Genomic DNA, 22,915 nt, shown 5'->3' with positions numbered 1-22,915 from the left:
CGCAACTAGAGAAAGCCCTCGCACAGAAACGAAGACCCAACACACCCAAAAATAAATAAATAAAAAAAAAAAAAAAAAAAAAAGAACACACAGAGAACTGAGACTAGAACCAAGGACTCCTGGTTCCACCTCTTCTGTTTTCTATTATTGTAATAATGTAACACAATCTAAACATGTAAATTCCTAAAGAGGTTTTCTAAGGGGGAATCAAAGACAGAAACTGAGCTGGTAAGAAAATTAATTTTATTCAGGCTATTGCAATAGGGAGAGCACCTCAGGTTCAAAGATCAGTTTTGCCTAAGGCTTTTATAGGAGGAGTACATGAGCTACAAGCGGGATGATTTACAGTTGCAATTGTTTTGTACTCAGGGCAAATCTCAGTGAGTCAGATGAACAGGAAATGTTTTCTCTGTGTCTAGCTAGTTGAAGGGGAACAAACAGTTCTAAACTCCGATAACTATTTATGAAAGAATGGGAAATTGGAGGGTCTGTATCTGGTTTTTCAGCAGGTTCCAGCAAAAGGGGAAAGGTCTGTGTTTGGCTTTGTCACAGGTAACAAAGGAGTCATGTGCAATTCTTACGGGAGTGCTGAGAAAGAATGGACAGAGAGCCTTCTCTAATAAGTCTTAGGGAAAAGGGTTTTCAATTTGGTTATTTTTGCTTATTTATTTGTTTGTTTTGTGGTAAGCCACTTCCTAAATCATAAAAGCGTGGAAGGATATCTGAAAGCAAAAGTTTGGGGTAATCTCTTAACCAGCTCTGTTTTCCAGGGGCATAGGGCTCAGGTAAAATCCAACATTGTCAGTAACAATCTGAATGAGGAAGAAGTTTGTTGGGTAGATGAGGGTACTGAATTCCTGCAGGTTAGATGCCCAGGAACAAAAAGGGTGGGTAGAGAGACAGAAAACTAAAGGACACTAAAGACAACCTTTATCTCCTTTACAATTTTTGCAAAAGGCTGGCCTTGGGAGGAAGTGACATTTCTTTTAAGTTCATCCTACAAAATCTATCTCCGCAAAATTGAAGGAAAAAAAAAGACATTTTCTAGTCAATGTCTGCTGAATATACGACCATGTAAACAACGTATAGCTGATTCATATGACACAGTCTATAGCCTGTCGTGAAGATGCTTCAGCCAGGACCAAACTGTGACTATAGCTTCACCTGTCTGGGCTCCAGTTTCTCCTCTGAAAAAAAAGGGAGTTGGCTTTGAAGGGAAGGAAAAATAATTTTACCTTTACCCTTCAGGTTCTTGGCTGAGACCGCCTTGTAATAAAAAGAAAGATAAATAGGAGAAAAACAAGCAAGTTAAATAACATGTGCACCTCCTGTTTTCATGGGAGAGACCCAGGAAAACTGAGCACCTCCCCGAAATGACCCAAGCCATCACCTTAGATACCATCTCATCTGAAAACAAAAGATGCGAGGGGAGTCAGTTAAGGGAGGGTATCAGGAAAAGCACAGTAAGTGGAGTATGGGTGTTATGCAGATTTAAGTCATTTCCTTCTCCTTTGATCAGAGTTTCCAAAGATTTAGAGTTATCCTTCTCTTCCTGGTAGAGAGGGGGAGACACCCTTACAAATGGAGGTTTCCCTTATAAATCTTGCAAAGAGTAACTTTTAACTTGTAATTTTTAACTTGCTAAAGGCTCTCTTGCTAAAGGGTAACTCCTATTCACTTTTCAGATCTTTTCCTATGTCTGCTGTTTTGTAAAAATAATCAGCTCAAGATAATCCTTAAGCCAAAGAGGCATATTTTGGGGTGGCAAATTCTGCTCCCCTTCAGCTTGCAACCCTTTGTGGGGGACAGGTCATGGGAAGTGAAACACTTTTTGCAAATGAAATCTTACCTAGCAATTAGAAATATATAGCAGATAAGAGCCACCTTTCTCCAGATAAGGTGAGGGAGCGGAGCAGACTCCTGCCACCCCTCTCTTTTCCTTACTCTTTCCTTCCTTTTCCTCCATTCTCTTCCCAGCCGCTAAGGCTCTGACAAGACGGGGTGTTGCTCCGTAGGACTAGCTTATCTCTAAGGTCCCTTCTAGCTGTATACAGTATGAGTCAGTGAATCCGAATTATGCAGTTAACAAAGAAAAATTAGCCATTCCAAGTAAAAGTTGACCTAGTTTTGCAAAAGGGGATATACTCCTGGGAAGTGGTTGAAATGTGTGTCTGTAAAATTTGTAAACCGCTGTTTTCCCATTTAAAGTACTTGCAGAGAATTCTGTTGTCATTCAAATAATTAATTCCCAGTTTTCTGCATTATAAGTTTCGGGTTTTGACATGTATATAACAATAATCATATGCACTTAGAGAGCATTTACAGTTTCAGAATACTTTAATGTCTTTTATCCACATAACAGTTTTATGCTGTAGCAGCTATTGTTACCCTTGTTTTACAGTTGAAAAGGAGAACACAAGAAGGTTAAGTGACTTGCCTTACATAATAGACATAACTACTGGCAGAGCTGAGATTAGGATCCAATCTCTTAACTGTTATCTCAGCACCCTTTTTTGGGTCTTTTCTTTCTTTTTTAAAAAATTCTATTCTCAAGGCCAGTTGTTTAAGTAACAGCTGTCTTGATTAGACATCTCAATGCTAATAGTCACATCCCTTCCTAAGAATACTTTTTGTTTGCCATTTTCTGCAGTTTTTTTATTGATATTTTATTGTCCTTGTAATTCCTTTTAAGTCTTTTATTCTCCCACTACATACATTACCATATCTTCCCCATGTGGATAGTCATCTTCAGTTATACCCTTTCTAGTCCCACTACCAATATAAATAGTCACCATATCCACCATGTTTTATCAATTTTCTCTTGCTGTATCCTTAACATCTGGTTGCCATCACTACTTAATTTCAGATGTATACTTAATCTTCTCACCTGTCTCCATAGTGTTCTGCATTTTCTATTTAAAAAAATTTTTTTGAAATATAATTGATTTACAATACTATATTAATTTCAGGTGTACAGCATAGTGATTCAGATTATACTCCATTAAAAGTTATTATTACTCCATTAAAAGTTATTATTATTACTCCATTAAAAGTTATTATTACTCGATACAGATTATACTCCATTAAAAGTTATTACGAGATAATGGCTATAACTCCCTGTGCTATACAATATATCTTTGTTGCTTATCTATTTTATACATAGTAGCTTGTATCTCTTAATCCCATAACCCTAATTTGCCACTTCCCTCTCCCCACTGGTAACCATTAGTTTTTTTACATCTGTTAATCTCCTTCCATTTTGCATATATGTTCATTTGTATTATTTTTTAGATTCCATATATAAGTGGTATCATACAGTATTTGTCTTTGTCTCACTTATTTCACAAAGCTTAATATTCTCTAGGCCTATCCGTGTTGCTGCAGCTTGCAGTATTTCATTCTTTATTATGGCTGAGTAATATTCCATTGTATATACATACCACATCTTCTTAAGCTAGTCATCTGTTGATGGGCACTAGGGTTCATTCCATGTCTTGGCTATTGTAAATAGAGCTGCTATGAACATTAGGGTGCATGTATCTTTTCATTTTTCCATTTGTATACCCAGGAGTTGGATTGCTGGATCACATGGTGGTTTAATTTTTAATTTTTTGAGGAAACTCCATACTATTTTCCACAGTGGGTGCATCAATTTACATTCCCACCAACAGTGTACAAGTATTCCCTTTGCTCCACATCCACTACAGCATTGATTATTTGTAGACTTTTTGATGATAGCCATTCTGACAGGTGTGAGGTGAGATCTCATTGTAGTTTTGATTTGCATTTCTCTAGTAATTAGCGATGTTGAGCATCTTTTCATGTGCCTGTTAGCCATCTGTATATCTTCTTTGGAAAAATGTCTGTTCAGGTCTTTTTCCCATTTTTTGATTGGGTTGTTTGGTTTTTTTTGATATTGAGTTGTAAGAGCTGTTAATATATTTTAGGTATTAACCCCTTGTTGGTCATATCGTTTACAAATATTTACTTCCATGCAATAGCCAGTCTTTTCATTTTGTCACTGGTTTCCTTTGCTGTGCAAAAGCTTTTAAGTTTGATTAGGTCCCACTTGTTTATTTTTGCTTTTATTTCTTTTCCCTTAGGAGACAGAGCCAAAAAAATATTGCTATGATTTATGTCAAATTATGTTCTGCCTATGTTCTCTTCTAGGAGTTTTATGGTTTCAGGTATTACATTTAGGTCTTTAATCCATTTTGAGTTTATTTTTGTATATGGTATGAGGAAATGTTCTGATCTCATTGTTTTACATGTGTCTGTCCAGTTTTCCTAGTACCACTTGTTGGAGAGACTGTCTTTTCTCCATTGTATATTCTTGCCTCCTTTATCATAGATTAATTGATGATAGGTGCATGGGTTTTATTTCTGGGCTCTCTATTCTATTTCATTGATCAATGTGTCTGTTTTAGTGCCAGTAACTGTGCGTTTTTTTTGTTTTGTTTTGTTTTGTTTTGCGATACGCGGGCCTCTCACTGTTGTGGCCTCTCCCGTCGCGGAGCACAGGCTCTGGACGCGCAGGCTCAGTGGCCATGGCTCACGGGCCCAGCCGCTCCACGGCACGTGGGATCTTCCCAGACCGGGGCACGAACCCGTGTCCCCTGCATCGGCAGGCGGACTCTCAACCACTGCGCCACCAGGGAAGCCCCAGTACTGTGCTTTTTGATTACTGTAGCCTTGTATTATAGTATGAACTCTGGGAGTGTGATATCTCCAGCTTTGTTCTTTATCCTCAGGATTGCTTTGGCAATTCAGGGTCTTTTGTGGTTCCATATGAATTTTAGTATTATTTGTTCTAGTTCTGTGAAAAATGTCTTGGATATTTTGATAGGAATTGCGTTAAATCTGTAGATTGCTTTAGGTATTATGGACATTTTAACAATATTAATTCTTCTAATGCAAGAGCATGGGGTATCTTCCCATTTCTTTGTATCATCTTCAGTTTCCTTCATCAATGTTTATAGTTTTCAGAGTATAGGTCTTTCACCTCCTTGATTAAGTTTTTCCTTGATATTTTATTCCTTCTCTTTCTGATAGTTAATTATTATTATATAGAAAAGCAACAGATTTCTGTATATTAATCTTGTATCCTGCAACTTTGTGGAATTCATTTATTAGTTCTAATAGTTTTTCGGTGGAGACTTTAGGGTTTTCTATATAAAGTATTATGTTATCTGCAAAGAGTGACAGTTTTAATTCTTCCTTTCCAATTTGGATGCCTTTTATTTCTTTTTCTTGTCTGATTTTTGTGGCTAGGACTTCCAATACTATGTTAAATAGAAGTGGTGAGAGTGGCCATCCTTGTCTTGCTCCTGAATTTAGAGGAAATGCTTTCAGTTTTACACCCTTGAGTATGATGTTAGCTGTGGGTTTGTCATAAATGGCCTTTATTATATTGAGATTTGTTCCCTCTATACCTACTCTGATGAGAGTTTTTATCAATGGATGTTAAATTTTTGTCAACTGCTTTTTCTGTGTCTATTGAGATGATCATGTGATTTCTATTTCTATTCTTCCTTTTGTCAGTGTTGTGTATCACATTGATTGATTTTTGAATTTTGAAGCATCCTTGTGTCCTTGGCATAACTCCAACTTGATCATGGTGTCTGATTCTTTTTGTGTATTGTTGGATTTGGTTTGCTAATATTTTGTTGAGGATTTTTGCATCTATATTCATCAGAGATATTGGTCTGTAATTTTCTTTTTTGGTCATGTCTTTGTCTGATTTTGGTATCAAGGTGATGGTGGCTTCGTAGAATGAATTTAGGAGTGTTCCATCCTCTTCAATTTTTTTTGAATAATTTGAGGATAGGTATTAGTTCTTCTTTATATGTTTTATAGAATTCCCCTGTGAAGCTGTCTGGTCCTGGACTTCTGTTTGCTGGGAGTTTTTTTTATTACAGCTTCAATTTCACTACTAGTGGTCTCTGTGTTCGTATTGTCCATTTCTTCTTGATTCTGTCTTGGCAGATTATATCTTTTAAGAAATTTGTCCATTTCTTCTAGGTTGTCCAATTTGTTGGCATACAGAAGGGTCTTGTTTTTTTAATCCAACCAGCCACCTTATGTCTTTTGATCAGAGCATTTAGTCCATTGACGCTTCAAGTAATTATTGATAGGTATGTACTTATTGCCATTTTATTACTTGTTGTCCTTCTATTCTAAATGACAGTCTTGCTAGGTAAAGTATCTCAGGTTGCAGGTGTTTCCCTTTCAGGACTTTGAATATATTATGCCCCTCCCTTCTGGCCTGCACAGTTTCTGCAGAGAAATCAGCTAGTAGCCTTATGGGGATTCCCTTGTATGTGAATCTTTGTTTTTCTCTTGCTGCCTTTAGGATTCTCTCTTTATCTTTAACTTTTGGCATTTTAATTATGATATTTCTTGCTGTGGCTGTTTGGGTTCATCTTGTTTGGGACCCTCTGTGCTTCCTGTACCTGGATATCTGTTTCCTTCTTCAGGTTTGCGAAATTTTTAGCCATAATTTCCTCAAATACATTTTTGATCCCCTTCTCTTTCTATTCTCCATTTGGAACCCCTATAGTGCAAATGTTGGAAAGCTTGATATTATCTTAGAGATCTCTTAAGTTGCTTTCATTTTTTTTTTTAATTTGTTTTTCTTTCTGCTGTTCTGATTGGGTGATTTCCATTATTCTATCTTCCAGACCACTTATGCATTCTTCTGTATCACTTAGTCTGATATTCATTCTAATACGTTTTTTGTTTCAACTTTTGATTATTCATTTCTGTTTGGGCTGGTTCCTTGTTAAAATGTTCATTGTTTAGATAATTTCTTTTCTGTAATTCAGTTAACATTTTTATACCAATGTTTTGAATTCTTTATCTGATAAATTATTATCTGATACTTTGTTTCATTTTTTCAGGACTTTTCTCTTGCTCTTTCAGTTGAAAGTAGTTCCTCTGCACTTTCATTTTGCTTAACTTTCTCCATCTGTATGAATTTAGGTGAAACAGTTACCTATTGTGGTCTTGAAGGAGTGTTCTTATGTGGGAGCAGCCCCAGACAGACTGCTAGTGCCCAGCGCCTTTGATGGGAGGACTGGATTTGACGTGGATGCAAATCACATCTTCCCTCAGGGTGTGCTGGCAGCTCTCACCTTGGTAAGGTGTGAGGCTGGAAATGGAGGAACTAGAGCTGCTCAGGGTGTGAGGTGGGACTTCCTCTCTGCTCAGTGGTTATCACCGCCCTGTCAGGGGCAGGGTCTAATCAAGTTGCTGGAGCAGAAGCCCCAAGGGTTTGACTTGAGCTGGCTCTGTTTCAAGTGTGTGATTTTCACCTTCCCCACACTGAGACCTTTGCCCCAGAGGAGGGGAGTGCTGAAATAAGCGGGGCCCATGTGCAGACAGAGGTCTGATGCACTGCCTGTGTAGGTGTCTGAGGCTTCACTCAGATGCAGCCTCGGGTGCGAGACCCCTTCGTTTCTCACAGTTGATCACTGCCCACTGCCTCCACCACCCCTGCCCCCTTGTGGAATTGCTCCACAGGTCTGGCGGGACCCGCTTGAACTCTCCGTGTGTATCAAGTAGTGAGCTGCAGTAGAGCGGCTGCTGTCAGAGATCTGGGCTTCTTCTGAGGCACTGCCTGAATAAGTGCTAACAATAGCTCTGCCCCCGCACTGGATCACCTCGGCGGCCCGTGATCTGATCTTTTCCCCGGTCATATCAGCCCCAGATCCAGTGCCGTGCTATGGCGTGGAGTGACCGGGGCCAGAGCGTTCACTCAGCTCAGGCTGTGGTGCATGGCATGGTGGTCTCAGGAAACCCAGCAACTGCTGGGGCAGACCTCACAAGCAGAGTCCAGGCTTCAGCAGACTTTCTATCTGATCCAGCGGTCCTCCAGACAGCTAAGGGGGCTTGTCTTCTCCACATAGTACTCATGGACTGAGACGTCCAGTCTGTGGCTCGACCTGCTCACTCCCCAGGGCCGGTATCTGCCTATGTGATATCCCTTTTCCTCCAGTTCCCCTCCCAGGTGCACAGGTCCCAAGCCAAGACTTTTCTTTGACTCCTACCCGATTATGTGTGTATCTTTCTTATAACCTTGGTTGTATAGGAGTCCTTCTAACCAGTTTCCATTTAGTTTTCAGTGAGGATTGTTCCACATGTAGATGTATTTTTGATGTGTTGGTAGGGGGATGTGAGCTCCATGTCCTCTTACTCTGCCATCTGTATCTCCCTCCTCTCCCGAAGAGTACTTTGCAAATCTTATATTTCACACCAAAGATCTAGGTTCCCCAAGCACTCCCCCCTCCTCAAAGGAGAACACATACACTTGCACACACGCAAGTACCCTTGGGAATTGAAAATTAAACAACAGCACAGAATGCACCTTTCTGACCTCCTTTCCTTGTAGACTTAGCTGAAGAGGTGTGTGTGTGTGTGTGTGTGTGTGTGTGTGTGTGTGTGTGTGTTGCTTGTTTTTTGGCTTTGTTTTGTTTTCTTTCCACCTACAGCATAGATACATTTGGAGGCAATTTATGCTATAACAGTTGTGGGCCCTGAATAACAGGTTGAATTCTAAATTTACTTACAGTTTCACTGATATTTATTTCACAGACCCAGTCAGTAAGTGAAGATCCATTTTGTGGTACCAGAGTAAAAAACTGCACCATCCCCACCCAGGTAATCATTGTGCATTCAGATGGAACACAGTCCTGCATTATAATTCTGTGGTTCTTCAATATTCGTCCATAGGACTTGTCGATATTAAAATGCACTCAGTTGCCCTTTGAGTCAGCCCATAGTTTCAGTATCTTTTACTTAGAGGATATTAGAGCCTAGGATATTGTTGTAGAATTGCGAATAATTCATATAAGCACAACAAACCACATGAATAAAATAGTAGTAATGCACTAACAAAGACAACAGTGTTGGGAGCATAACATTATTAGTTTTAAAGATTGATGGCAAATTACAGTAAATGTTTCCTATAATGCTATATAGATGTTTCTCTAACACAAGGTTTCAGGGGGCCCAGCTAGAGTGCTGCAGCTTGTTTTCCACTATATTAAATCACTTTATCAATATACCTCAGTTTTAACAAAAGCTTTTCTAAAGCATACTGGAGGCCTGACTTCTAAAAAGATTTATGGAAAGCGTTCACTATGCTAAAAGGCCAACTTATTTACATTATAAAAAATTCATGTTAAATGTTCTTGGCCATATATGTTTTACGTTTCATTCTTGTTTCATTTTAATCCTCATTTTCCCTTTTTTTAAACTTTTTTTTTAAACATACCTTTCCTGTGATGCCTATGAAATATGTCTGCCTTTTGGTCCCTCTACCCCAATAGTCTACACCTGACAGAGGCACTAAATGGTATGCTATAGAATGACATATTTATCCTCCTGGAGTAGTCCTTTGAAAGCTACGGGATCTTCCCATAACATGTTTATAACGTCTTAGTTTTTTGAAAGAAGCAGTCCATTGTAGAAATTTATCAACCATGTGTATATCTAATCCTGTTGAGTGTCCAGTTATATCTTTCGGCCTGTATTATTTTTGGAGGAAGTTCAAACATTTAGTAGCTTTTTCGTGAAGTCAAGGTAACTCTAGTATGTAAAATTTACTTTTGAAAATAAAGTGCTAAAGTTCCAGGATCTAATGCACAAGTCTGCATTTTTTCCTATGCATAACTCTGGCAATCCCATAGATAATAATCACAAATCCTTTCTTAGCCTTTGCTTTTCTAATACTAAGAGTCTTTGGTTTTACTTCTGTACACTACTTGTAGCTCCTGTGCTCCCTTAGTCATTTTAGTTGCCTTTTCCTATTTCCATTTTACATCCTACCAAAGGTGTCTTCACCAGGACTGTATACGGATTCCGTCTTGCCATTGCCAGTGGTTCAGTGAGAGGGAAGAATACATGTAAAAAGTTGAATTGTATGAGATTCTTGACCACCTCAAACTCTCCATTAAAATAATATCAAGGGAAGAAAAATGAAATCTTAGTATTCAGAAACATAGAGTAGAAGCTCATGATTTTTAATGCTACTTTGAGTCAAGGTGCTATTTTAACTGTAGTAAGTACTGTGGAGAGTTAAAAAATGAAGCAGAAGACATAGCTTTTGCCCTTGAGAAAGTTCCTATTAAATAGTAGAGCTGGAAGAAACATGCATACATACACACACAGTGCAAAATAACATGCAACCAACTGTTGTACAGAAATAGAAATAAGATGGTTAGGTGACTAAGAGACTTAAAAGAAAGAAGATGAAAAGATGATTGTTATTATAGAAGTAGCTTGAGCTGAGCCTTGAGAAACAAGAAAAATCAATCCTAGTTGACCTTAAAGAGCGCACGTTTAGGAGACTGGAATGATAGGGTGGTAAGGGGGAAATGCAGGTGGTAATAACCTATGTGGTAAATGAATAATGAAGCAATAGAGGCAGCAGATGGAGACAGTTTGGCAAGGAAAGGAAGGATATAAATAGTTTGATAACTAGATGAAGGGGCAGTTGTTTCATTTTATTCCTTTTTTTTTATTAAAGAAGAGAGATGTGTGGTTGTTTGAATATACAGAATAAGAAACCAGTAGAGAGGGAGACATGGATGGTGCTAGTAAGAAAGGAGATGGTAAAGGGACAAAGTCTCTGAGGAGGAGAGAAGGGGAGGGAGGAGCCTCAGAGATAAACTGACACCGATTGTATGGCACACTGTGTATGAGAGAGACACTTTGATATTGTGGAAATAAGAGGTAGGAGTTCAAAAAGAGGACACAATACGTTCAATAGATGTTATGTTATTATTATTACTCTCTGTAATGAGTTTTATTTGTGAAGAAAAGTTTTAATTTTTTTTAATTAATTTATTTTTGGCTGCGTTGGGTCTTTGTTGCTGTGTGCGGGCTTTCTCTAGTTGCGGTGAGCAGGGACTACTCTTCATTGTGGTGTGCGGCCTTCTCATTGTGGTGGCTTCTCCTGTTGCGGAGCACAGGCTCTAGCCACACGGGCTTCAGTACTTGCAGCACACGGGCTCAGTAGTTGTGGCATGCGGGCTCTAGCGTGCAGGCTCAGTAGTTGTGGTGCACGGGCTTAGTTGCTCTGCGGCATGTGAGATCCTCCCGGACCAGGGCTTGAACCCATGTCCCCTACACTGGCAGGCGGATTCTTAACCACTGCACCACCAGGGAAGTCACAAAGTTTTAATTTGATATAATTATAGATTTTCTGGATTCTCAAAATGTATCAAAATCTGTAGCAATATGACAACCCATGAGAACTGGTGCCTACGCTGGCTGCTTCTCTTTCCCAAGACCTGGCATAAGAAGATATGTACCCCCCTCATTACTCTCAGCTATGGGATAGGAGGGTCATAATATAATTGTGTTTATTAAATGCCTGGTACGTAGATGTCAAGAATTTAGACAGACGTGACTGTCCTGTCCTCTGGGAACTTATATTCGAAGATACAAAGGGGGAAGCTACAGAAAATGAGCCATGACCTGCCCTCCTGCCACTATCCCAAAGTCCAGAAGGATGTGATCATAGTAACCTACCTATAACAAACATCTAACATTGTATAAAATATAGAAAATAGGCGTCCCTGCTGTGAACTACCAATTACATGTCCTAAAAGTACTGGCCAGGAGACAGTTCAGCTTCTAGGTAACAGGTGACCTTCTAATACCATTTGGAAACACATCAAAACTCTTATGACAGTGCATGATAGTTTGTGTGAATGTGTGTGTAGGTTATCCATGGCAATTTATACCTTCCAACCATATTTTTTGTAATAGCTTTGTTGAGATATACAGTTGTATGATTAGAATTTTTTTAAAAAGTGACAGGAATATGTACATCCATATACGGTTGTCCCTTGGTATCCACGGGGATTGGTTCCAGGACCCACCCAGGGACCAAAATCTGTGGATGCTCAAGTCCCTTATATAAAATGGTGTAGTATTTGTGTATAAATTATGCACATCCTCCCATATACCTTAAATCATCTCTAGATTACTTATAATACCGAATACAATGTAAATTCTATGTAAATAGTTGTATATTTGAGTGCAGCAAATTCAAGTTTTGCTTTATAGAACTTTCTGGGATTTTGTTTTTCTGAGTATTTTTGATTCACCATTAGTTGAATCCACGGATATGGAACCCATGGATATGGAGGGCCAGCTGTAATTTACATACTGTATAATTCACTGATTTAATGTCTACAGTTCAGTGATTCTTAGTATATTCAGAGTTGGGTAGCCATCACTACTATTTAATTCTAGAACATTTTCATCACGCCAAAAAGAAACTTCATAGGCACTGGCAGTCACTTCGTATCCCCAGCTCTCCCCAGCCCCTGGCTACCACTAATTTACTTTCTGTTTCTGTAGATTTGCCTATTTGTACATTTCCTATAAATGCGGTCATAATGTGTAGCCTTTTCTTTTCTGGCTTCCTTCACTTAACATAAAGTTTTCAAGGTTTGTTCCTTTTTATCATATTCCATTGTATGATAATCTTCCACTGTATGGATATAACGTATTTTGTTTATCCATTCATTGGTTGATGGATCTTTGTGGATTTTCACCTTTTTTGGCTGTTATGAATAATGCTGATATGTGTTCAAAAATAGATCTATAGAGTCAAAATGCAATTCAAAATTAGTCCTTTAATTAAGGGTAAGATTTTAACAATGCCATTTTATTTCTGTCTGAGAAGATGTATGCAATACTCGATAAGATACTGTACTGGAATCTGAAGTCTGTCAGTGTGTGGACATAACTATTTACACTTATACAGTAGTGTATTTCTCAAGTGTAAGATTAGTTAATGGACTTTTCTACACAATCAGCTATTATCATTGTCAGTAAGACAGAGGTATTTCATTGCTGAACATATTTTATTCACAGTCAATTCCCAAAGGTCTATGTATGTAGATGATTTCAATTCTTCCTCGCACCAGACCTTGTACTGAAATGTCAAAATAAATGATCAACAGTACTAAATAAGTTATCAAGATTACTATTTTATTAATTCACTGAAACAGTATTTACCAAGCGCCTACTATGTACAAGGTTCATTCTTCCTTTTCTTTCTCCTGCGTACTCCTGGGTGTAACAATATAAAAGGCATGTGTAATACACCATCTGGAAAGTGAGAGTTGAATACATACTTTTCTTCAATGGTTCGTATAAGGAAAATTATACAAAGCCACATAGATGGACAGGTTAGGTTTTTCCCCATCCTCTTTTCATCTCTTAACACCTTTGGATCACAGGGAATAGGCCCATTTTGCTCCAAGCACTGATATTCTAAATTTCACAATGACTTGTTACTGTGGAACAATTATTGTATTTGAAAGAACACAGAGAAGATGGTACTTAAAACATGAGAGGCACACTAGGACTAATTCAGGTGAAAGACGTACCAAAGCCACTTGATTGTGTATTTTGTGCTATAGGATGAAGTGAAGGGGAAATAGAATCTTAAGGCATATTTCGTTTTCATCTCTTTGGACAACATTCCCTTCAGTTAAAACGGTACTTTTTTAGCTTAGATACTTTTTATGGAATTTGCAAATGTCTTTAAAAGACTTCTAAGATTGCTGTTATGGACACAACCAAAGCCTTTAAACTAGTCATTTTTACACAAGGACCTGATAGTGGAATCTTTTAAATAACCATGTGTCAGTATCTTCTACTAATGTCCCACTGAGTTTTGCACAGAATCATTGAATCCAGTCTAGCTATATTAAGTAGAAAAAACAAATACATGTATATGTCCAGTTATTTACCCCCTCTCTTATAAGGACAATGCTATTAAAATCATGTTATTAGTAGTCAGGTATGTGTCTGAACGAAGCTTTGGTTTAGTCAATAGAACCACTACATATGATGTCTGTCACCAATTCCAGCCTCTGTATTTTATCTTTCAGGTAGCTTGACCTTCTCCTTTTGCACCATCAGTTTGCCATCCTTCAACCCAGCCTATCTGCCATTGTTTTTTCCTACTCTGCAGTTGATGCCTGTGTTGCAACCTGTAAAGAGAGTGTTTAGCTCAAACTAAATTGGTGGATATTGGTGAGACTGTGATAGCTACAGTACTTCACAGTCTGATATAATCCGTGGCTGTCTGCACTTCATCTTGGATTTGTGCAAGGAAGTGCCTGTTACTGAAGAATATGACCCTCTTGGGCCTTCTGATATGCTTCAGTAAAATAAGTGATTAAGTGATAATTAAAACATGAGTATTAAAATGATAATTAAAACGAAATCTGTACCCTTAGTGCTGTATTTTAACTCTGCCACTGACGATTTGCAAATGAAGGATCAGAATCAGTGTTAAGTTTGTCCAAACTTATTCCACTTACCTATATTGATGCAGAATTTCATCATGAAATCACATTACATATTGTTTTTTTGCATGTAATTTATTTCTCTTTAGTTTCCTCCTTTGAACTACATTAAGAAAAATAATGAAATAATAAATTAACCAATAATCACTACATTGTAATCCATAACTAATTTTGGGAGAAGTGAAAAAGGAACAGTCTATTTAGTGAAGTAAATTGCTAACAGGGAGATATCTTCCTTTCTGATGCACTAAGCTCTAAAAGGTTAGGGGCTGAGAAATTTTCCATCTGCAAGCTGTGAGAATTTCTCTAATACCAAATCACTGCAAAAAGCTTGCTTTGCTATTTTTATTTAAGTTATAGCCCACATGTTCATTCATGTTGTCACGTCTCTTTACCTACCTTGTCTTAACTGTGATGCAGGCTCTCAAAGGGTAAGACCATCTTCTTTTAAAATTTTTATAAATGACATGTATATATGCTTTGGATATTTGGTAATGCTAATAACTAGGAAACTCCAACAACACAACTTCATGAGTTTCTTTAGATTTGGTGAATAACATTTAAGTGGCCTTATTATGCAATATATGATGCTGTAAAATACAGAAGGAGAGATGGTGTAGCATTCGGTAAAGCTCATGTATAAAGGTTAATGTCCATCAGCCAGTTTTGTCCTGATTTTTTAAAAATGACAGAATCTATATTCATTGGAGACTGTTCACAGCACCTTTAAAATACCGTTTGCTGAACCTAAAACATTTTTTGTCACTTTTTTTATTTCAAAGTGAATTTATTTGCTGTTAATGAGCTAAATACTATGGTGAAAATCTACATTGCACAGCACCAGGAATGATGGTATTTCTAGGTACAAATAATAACGATCATTTATTGAGCACTTGTCATGTGCCATGCTGGTTTTTTTTTTTGAATTTTTGAATTTTATTTTTTAATTTTTTTTATACAGCAGGTTCTTATTAGTCTTCCATTTTATACATATTAGTGTATATATGTCAGTCCCAATCTCCCAATTCATCACACCACCACCACCCGACCCCCCCCCACCCCCTTGATATCCATACGTTTGTTCTCTACATCTGTGTCTCTATTTCTGCCCTGCAAACCAGTTCATCTGTACCATTTTTCTAAGTTCCACATATATGAGTTAATACACAATATTTGTTTTTCTCTTTCTGACTTACTTCACTCTGTATGACAGTCTCTAGATCCATCCACGTTCTCTATAAATGACCCAATTTCGTTCCTTTTTATGGCTGAGTAACATTCCATCGTATATATGTACCACATCTTCTTTATCCATTCGTCTGTTGATGGGTTGCTAAACCTAAATAGGTTGCTTCCATGACCTGGCTATTGTAAATAGTGCTGCAATGAACATTGGGGTGCATGTGTCTTTTTGAATTATGGTTTTCTCAGGGTATATGCCCAGTAGTGGGATTGCTGGGTCATATGGTACTGCTATTTGTAGTTTTTTAAGGAACCTCCATACTGTTCTCCATAGTGGCTGTATCAATTTACATTCCCACCAGCAGTGCAGGAGGGTTCCCGTTTCTCCACACCCTCTCCAGCATTTGTTGTTTGTAGATTTCCTGATGATGCCCATTCTAACTGGTGTGAGGTGATACCTCATTGTAGTTTTGATTTGCATTTCTCTAATAATTAGTGATGTTGAGCAGCTTTTCATGTGCTTCTTGGCCATCTGTATGTCTTCTTTGGAGAAATTGAACCTAAAACATTTTAAATTCTTATGTTTATAATATTGTTTGCATGACCAAATGATGCATTTTAACAAGTGATAAAAGCCCCTAATGAGGATAGCAGTTGAACAAACTGAACATTAAATTGAGAACAGACGTGTCCACATAAACATGGTCTGTTAATTACTGCTGATTGAAGAGATTTGTCCGCTCCAGGACCTTAGGAGTTAAATGTATAATCAACCCTTTAGGGACCAAACTGTTCTGCCTCACATGGAAAAAAGTAACTTCCACTGAAAAATAAGATCCTCAGTTGGTCATTTATCATCTCAAAGGGCATATTTTATTATAAATGTCAATTCCACAAAATTATGTGTCCTGTAATACATAATTATGTTCAAAATTGCATTTGAAATCTATTATTAACAGTTAACAGTGAACATTCTTAAAATAGTTATTACTCTTAGCCTTAACACAGAAAGCAATAATGGAGGTATTTTAGGGAGTTAAAAGCTGCAAGGCACTGGCCTCTGAATAAAGCCACTGCAGGTGTGTTTCTTAATGGGCTGTTAATTTTATAGTGGGTGAACACAAAGGACAGAGACCATGTGTGTTTTTAAACTGTGTTTGGTGTGGAAAAGGAGTTGATGGCTGCAAAATATAAAGGCAGAGTGAAATGAGGCCAAATTGAACTTGCCCTCCTGAGATGTAATCCTCCTTGCTTAAAATCAAGGCAAACTAATTCTTGCCCCTCTGCTTCTCTCTCTTCCCTCCCCACCACCACATAATAAAGAATCCCAAGAAACTGATATTAAGCTAGCACAGCTGAAATAATTAGAAAATATGGCAAGAAATAATAAAGACCTGATACACTAACATTGTCTCATACTAACCAGCTCCTTCTAGGTTTCCTGTTTTTGCTACTGTCACTAAGTCACACAAAATTACAATTTGGACCACCCCACCGCATTCCCCACACGTAGGTTCCCAGGGTCCTCAGAACCTTGCTTCCCAGAATGTGGGCTGTGGACCACGAAGCATGGGCATTAGTTGGGAACTCGCAGGGTCTTAGTTCCCCAACCAGGGATTGAATCCGGGCCCTGGCAGTGAAAAGCACTGAGTCCTAACCATTGGACCGCCAGGGAAGTCCCTACACATTCCAGTTTGAGAAGCACTGCTATAAAACTGTCCTTTACATTGTCTTCTTCCATTTTTTTTCTTTTTTTCTTGTCTTTTCTTCCTGGGGAAATAATTTGTTTTTTTATTATAAATAACTCTCTTTATATTTTAGATATGTTTTTTGTAAGAAACATAATTAGATTTTACTTCTTAATTCCAAATGGTGGTTCTTACCTTTTAACACAAACGTTTAGTTCAGTACTCTTTATTTTTAATTATAGATATAGATATATGAAATTTATCTTCCATCTTCTTTTATGTTTTCTAATTGTCCCATCTAGTCTGTCTTCCCCTTCTTACCTTTGTTTAGATAAATGATTTTTATCTCAGTATTATTTTCTCTATGCTAGTTCAAAAAATAAATTTTTCATTTTTAGTATTTATGCTTGAAGTTATAAGATTTTTAAAATTTATAATAATCTGAAGTTAGTTGATATTTGTACCATTCTTCAGGATAATCCAGTTTTACACTTCCCAGATAATATGTGATTTTTTTAAACATTATTGAGGCATAATTGACAAATATGATCATATATATTTAAAATATACAGCATGATGATTTGGTATACATATATATTGTAGAATGATTACCAAGATCAAGATAATTAAAACATTCATCACCTCGCATAGTTAACACAGTCAACTCATGTGTGTGTGTGTGTGTGTGTGTGTGGTGAAAATGCTTAAGATTTACTGACAGCATTTTTCAAGTATACATTGCCATATTATTAGCTATAGTCACCATGCTGTACATTAGATCCTCAAAACATCTTATAACTGAACATTTGTACCCTTTGACCTACATCACCCCATTTTCCCCTCCCTCCAGCCCTGGCAACCACCATTCTATTCTTGTTTCCATGAAATCGACTTCTTTCTGTCTGCCTTATTTCACTAAGCATAATGCCCTTCAGATTCATCCACGTTGTTGCCAATGGCAGCATTTCTTCTTTTTTATGGCTGAGTAATATTTTATGGCTGAGTAATATATATATATGTATGTGTGTGTATATATATATATATATATATAAAATCTCACATCTTCTTTATCCATTTATCCACTGAAGGACATTTAGGTTGTTTCCATATCTTGGCTATTGTAAATAATGCTGCAATGAATATGGGAGTGCAGATATCTCTTTGGGATCCTGATTTCAATTCCTTTGGATATATACCTAGGGGTAGGACTGCTGTATCATATGGTAGTTCTATTTTTAGTTTTTTGAGGAACCTCCATACTGTTTTCCAAAATGGCAATACCATTTTGCATTTCTCCCAACAGTGCACAAGGGTTTTCTTTTCTCCACATCCTCACCAACATTTATCTCTTGTCTTTCTTTTTTTAAAGAAGATGTTGGGGGTAGGAGTTTATTAATTAATTTATTTATTTTTGCTGTGTTGGGTCTTCATTTTTATGCTAGGGCTTTCTCTAGTTGTGGCAAGCGGGGGCCACTCTTCATCGCGGTGTGCAGGCCTCTCACTATGGCGGCCTCTCGTTGCGGAGCACAGGCTCCAGATGCGCAGGCTCAGTAGTTGTGGCTCACGGGCCCAGTTGCTCCGCGGCATGTGGGATCCTCCCAGACCAGGGCTCGAACCCGTGTCCCCTGCATTGGCAGGCAGATTCTCAACCACTGCGCCACCAGGGAAGCCCTATCTCTTGTGTTTTTGATAATATCTAACCAAACAGGTGTGAGGTGATTTTGTGATTTTGATTTGCATTCCCCCAGTGATTAGTGATGTTAAGCAACTTTCATATGCATATCGGCGATTAATATGTCTTCTTTGGAAAATATATATATTCGAGTCCTTTGTCCATTTTTAAAAATTGGATTATTTGCTGTTTTGCTATTAAGTTGTACAAGTTCTTTATGTATTTTGGATATTAATGCCTTATCAGATACATTTAGCCTTCCATATTCTCGGGTTCCACATCTGCGGATTCAACCAACCTCGAATCAAAAATACTCAGGGAAAAAAATTCCAGAAAGTTCCAAAAAGCAAAATATGAATTCGCCACAAGTGAGCAACTATTTACATAGCATCTACATTGTATTAGGTATTGTAAGCCATCTAGAGACGATTTGAAGTATATGAGAGGATATACATAGGTCACGTGCAAATACTTTGCCATTTTATATACGGGACTTGAGCATCCACAGATTCTAGGATCCGTGGGGATCCTAGAAGTGATCCCTCACAGAACTGAGGGATGGCTGCATATGGTTTGCAAGTATTTTCTCCCATTCTGTAGGTTGCCTTTGCAATTTATTTATTGTTTCCTTTGCTGTGCAGAATCTCTTTAGTTTGATGTAGTCCCACTTATTAATTTTACAATTGATTGAATGTACTTTTTCCACATGAGCTGTTGGTTCTACCCTAAATTTAGATCTTCATGTCATTCACCTGAATTATTGCCCCATAATTCCTATATCGTTCTTGTGCCTTCCTGCTCTAAAGCATCCTACTTTCTGCCTCAAGATTAGCCTTTTTTTTTTTTTTAATTTATTTTTTTGGCTGCGTTGGGTCTTCGTTGCTGAGCACGGGCTTTCTTTAGGTGCAGCTAGAGAGGACTACTCTTCATTGTGGTGCGCGGGCTTCTCGTTGCGGTGGCTTCTCTTGTTGCAGAGCATGGGCTCTAGGTGCGCGGGCTTCAGTAGTTGCAGTACACGGGCTCAGTAGTTGTGGTGCATGGGCTTACTTGCTCCGGGGCATGTGGGGTCTTCCCAGACCAGGGCTCGAACCTGTGTCCCCTGCATTGGCAGGTGGATTCTTAACCACTGTGCCACCAGGGAAGTCCCAAAATTAGCCTTTCTAATGTACCCAACCTCTCCCCTCTTCCTAAAAACCTTTAATGGCTTTCCATCTTTTACTAAGTAAACTATTTAGGACTGGCTCTCAAGGAGCTATAGAATATCATGCCGTCCTTTCCCTCCAGCCCTATCTCCAACTGCTCCTCTCTATATACCCATACCCTGCACCTTAGCTTTACGGTTTCTCTCTTTGTTTTGGTTCAAGCTGTTCCCTTCACATGGGAAATCCTTCCCAACAGCTCTGTTGAAATCCTTTCCATCCTTTAAGGCCCATCTTCAGTACCACTTCCCATACATAGGCTTTTCTGATTCATTCTTTCATTCATTCATTGAATAAATATGTACTGATCACATACTATTTGCCTATATTTTTCTAGTTACTGGGGATAAAGCAATAAACAAAACAGCCACAGCCTCATGGACCTTATATTCTATTGGGAGAAAACAGGTGATAAACAATAAATAAATAAAACATGTGCTCTGTTAGGTGGTGATAAGTGCTAAGGAGAAAATTAAAGAATATAAAGGGGACTGAGACAGCTAGGAATGATGAGTATCCTCCAACCAAAACCTTTTCCTTCCTTTGTATACCCAGCTCAGGTATTTTTCTTTACAATGCGGATATTTGTGTACTTGTCCTATTTTCTCTTTTATATTCAAAGTTCGTTAAGAGCGAGAACTGTATTTTACTCATCTTTGTATCTCCTACAGCTATCAAGACAAAGTTCAGTAAATAATGGTTAAAATGACTCAAATGATGGAAATAAATGCAATAGTAGTTTAGAGGAAAGAGAGACTGATATAGTGGTTGGTTATGGAAGGCTCCTTGGAAGATATTAAATTTGGGTAAAGTCTTAAAAGATGGGTGGGGTGAGGAGGAAGAAAGAGCTGAGTAAGTCTTTTTGATATACCTGTTCTTGAAAATCTAAAAACCATTGCTTTATAAATTAAGATTAATATTATGTATAATTTTCTTTACTTCTAAAACCAGTGTTTCAGAAGGGACGGGCAATAGACACCGGAGAAGTTGACATTGGTGCACAGGTCATGCAGACCATTCCGCCTGGCTTATTCTGGCGTTTCCAGATTACTATCCACCATCCTATATATCTGAAATTCAATATTTCTTTAGCCAAGGACTCTCTGCTGGGAATTTATGGCAGAAGAAACATTCCACCTACACATACTCAGGTATTTGATATTATAGGTATTTCTTGACCCTTTTAGAGAGTGGTGAGATGAATAGTTTAGGGGTTGTGACTTGCAAAGTATGTGGGAGTCAAAGGTGAAGGCAGACAGTTTTTGTAATGAGCAAATATCGAGAATAATCACAGTCAAGCGAATGAAAAAAATGGTACTGAGAAACAAGGACTAGCATTTAGCAGAGCAGATTCAAAAAAGGGAGTTTAAGAAAATATTCTTGCAACTTGAGTTCTGCTTCCTGGAACAGGATGGTCATGAGCCTTCCCAGCCCCCTCCTCTTACTTATTAGCTTTGGTGCCCACACCTCCTCCGCTGCTTCCATACATTCCTGACCTGTGGTCCCAATAAAGGAATGCAAATCAAGAGGGAAATGAGTCAAAAAGGCACGTTTTGTCTTGCAGGTAAAACTTTTCCCTTGTTATTGTTAATAAAAACACAAATATGTAAAACCTCTATGGTTTACAAGACCCTTTTATAAACCTTTGCCACATCATTTCCCTTAATTTCCTTCCCTTATCTCTTCCTTACATGAACCCATTTGAGGCCCTGCTCCATCTAAGAAGTAGCATAGGGAATCATAACCATCTGGGGCTTGGGATACATGTGCCATGTGCTTGTCCACCGATTAGGAAAAAAAAAAGGACAGGGTCCTTGAATATTTAAATATGTTACCACAAATGTAGTAAATTATGATGAATGTTCTCAAGTTTTCAACTGTTCATTTATTTGTTTTAAAAACTGTAAAACTTTTTAATTTGTAAAGAAGGTCATGGTAACATTTCAAGGGGAATGTCTATTTTCCAGTATCTTCTATCAGATACTTTAGTAAAATATCAAGATTCTCTTGCATAATACTAAATAAGAATTTTTATATTTCTTGGTTTGTTATTTTTAAACAGTTATTTTTAATCCTCTAAAACCGAAAGGTTTATAACATTTATAAATATAGTAGAGAGTTTTTTTTTCAGAATTAATAATATGCTTTTGGGTTTAGATAGTCTTAAGAATGAATAACCTCTTCCACTTTGCCCACCTCCAAAGCAAAGAAGTATGAAGTAGCACAATTGAAATGAGAGATGTTTATCAGCCTTAGAAGTAAGAGTAGCGGCTCATATTTGTGTTTGTATTTGTTCCAGTTTGATTTTGTAAAACTAATGGATGGAAAACAACTGGTCAAACAGGACTCCAAGAGCTCTGATGATACCCAGCACTCCCCTCGGAACCTGATCTTAACCTCACTGCAAGAAACAGGTTTCATAGAGTATATGGACCAAGGGCCTTGGTATCTGGCATTTTACAATGATGGAAAAAAGATGGAGCAAGTATTTGTGTTAACTACAGCAATTGGTAAGCTGCCTTGGCTATGATTTTGAATTGACAGTATAACTCCAGAAAGACACAGTCAGCGGTGAAAGTGATACAGATGTTATTTAAGCATATTGCTCATTCTACCTTAAAGTCATTACTCGGGATAGGTCACAATGAGAAAGGTTTATATTGTTGTTGTCAGTAATGTTGTTTAAATGTTGATTAAGCTTTTTAAAATGCTCCTTTATTTGCTGCTATTTTAGGTTACTTGCCACGCTCCTTTTTATATGTTTTCAACAGGAATACTTACCTGGATAATATTAATACTGTTACCGAGAATACATAGATGAACAACTTCATGAAGAAG

The 22,915-nt window shown here is 37.8% G+C and overlaps 1 protein-coding gene across 3 annotated transcripts in view; it reads left to right on the top strand.

The window, feature by feature from the left end:
• Positions 1 to 22,915, top strand: part of TENM1 (teneurin transmembrane protein 1) — a gene marked incomplete at both ends in the record, with an annotated part of 571,653 nt that overhangs the window by 277,918 nt on the left and 270,820 nt on the right. For all 3 annotated transcript variants that reach the window (XM_082681806.1, XM_082681807.1, XM_082681805.1), the window contains 2 exons: positions 21,029 to 21,228; positions 22,377 to 22,587. In XM_082681806.1, the coding sequence (XP_082537932.1) occupies positions 21,029 to 21,228; positions 22,377 to 22,587 (411 nt within the window). The remainder of the gene's footprint in view (positions 1 to 21,028; positions 21,229 to 22,376; positions 22,588 to 22,915) is intronic.

The sequence above is a fragment of the Grampus griseus genome (genome assembly GCF_964374135.1).
Source record: "Grampus griseus genome assembly, chromosome: X".
In the NCBI taxonomy this organism is placed as follows: domain Eukaryota; kingdom Metazoa; phylum Chordata; class Mammalia; order Artiodactyla; family Delphinidae; genus Grampus; species Grampus griseus.
Note: the sequence above shows the minus strand (reverse complement) of the source record. Positions and strands in the feature narration are given on the sequence as shown.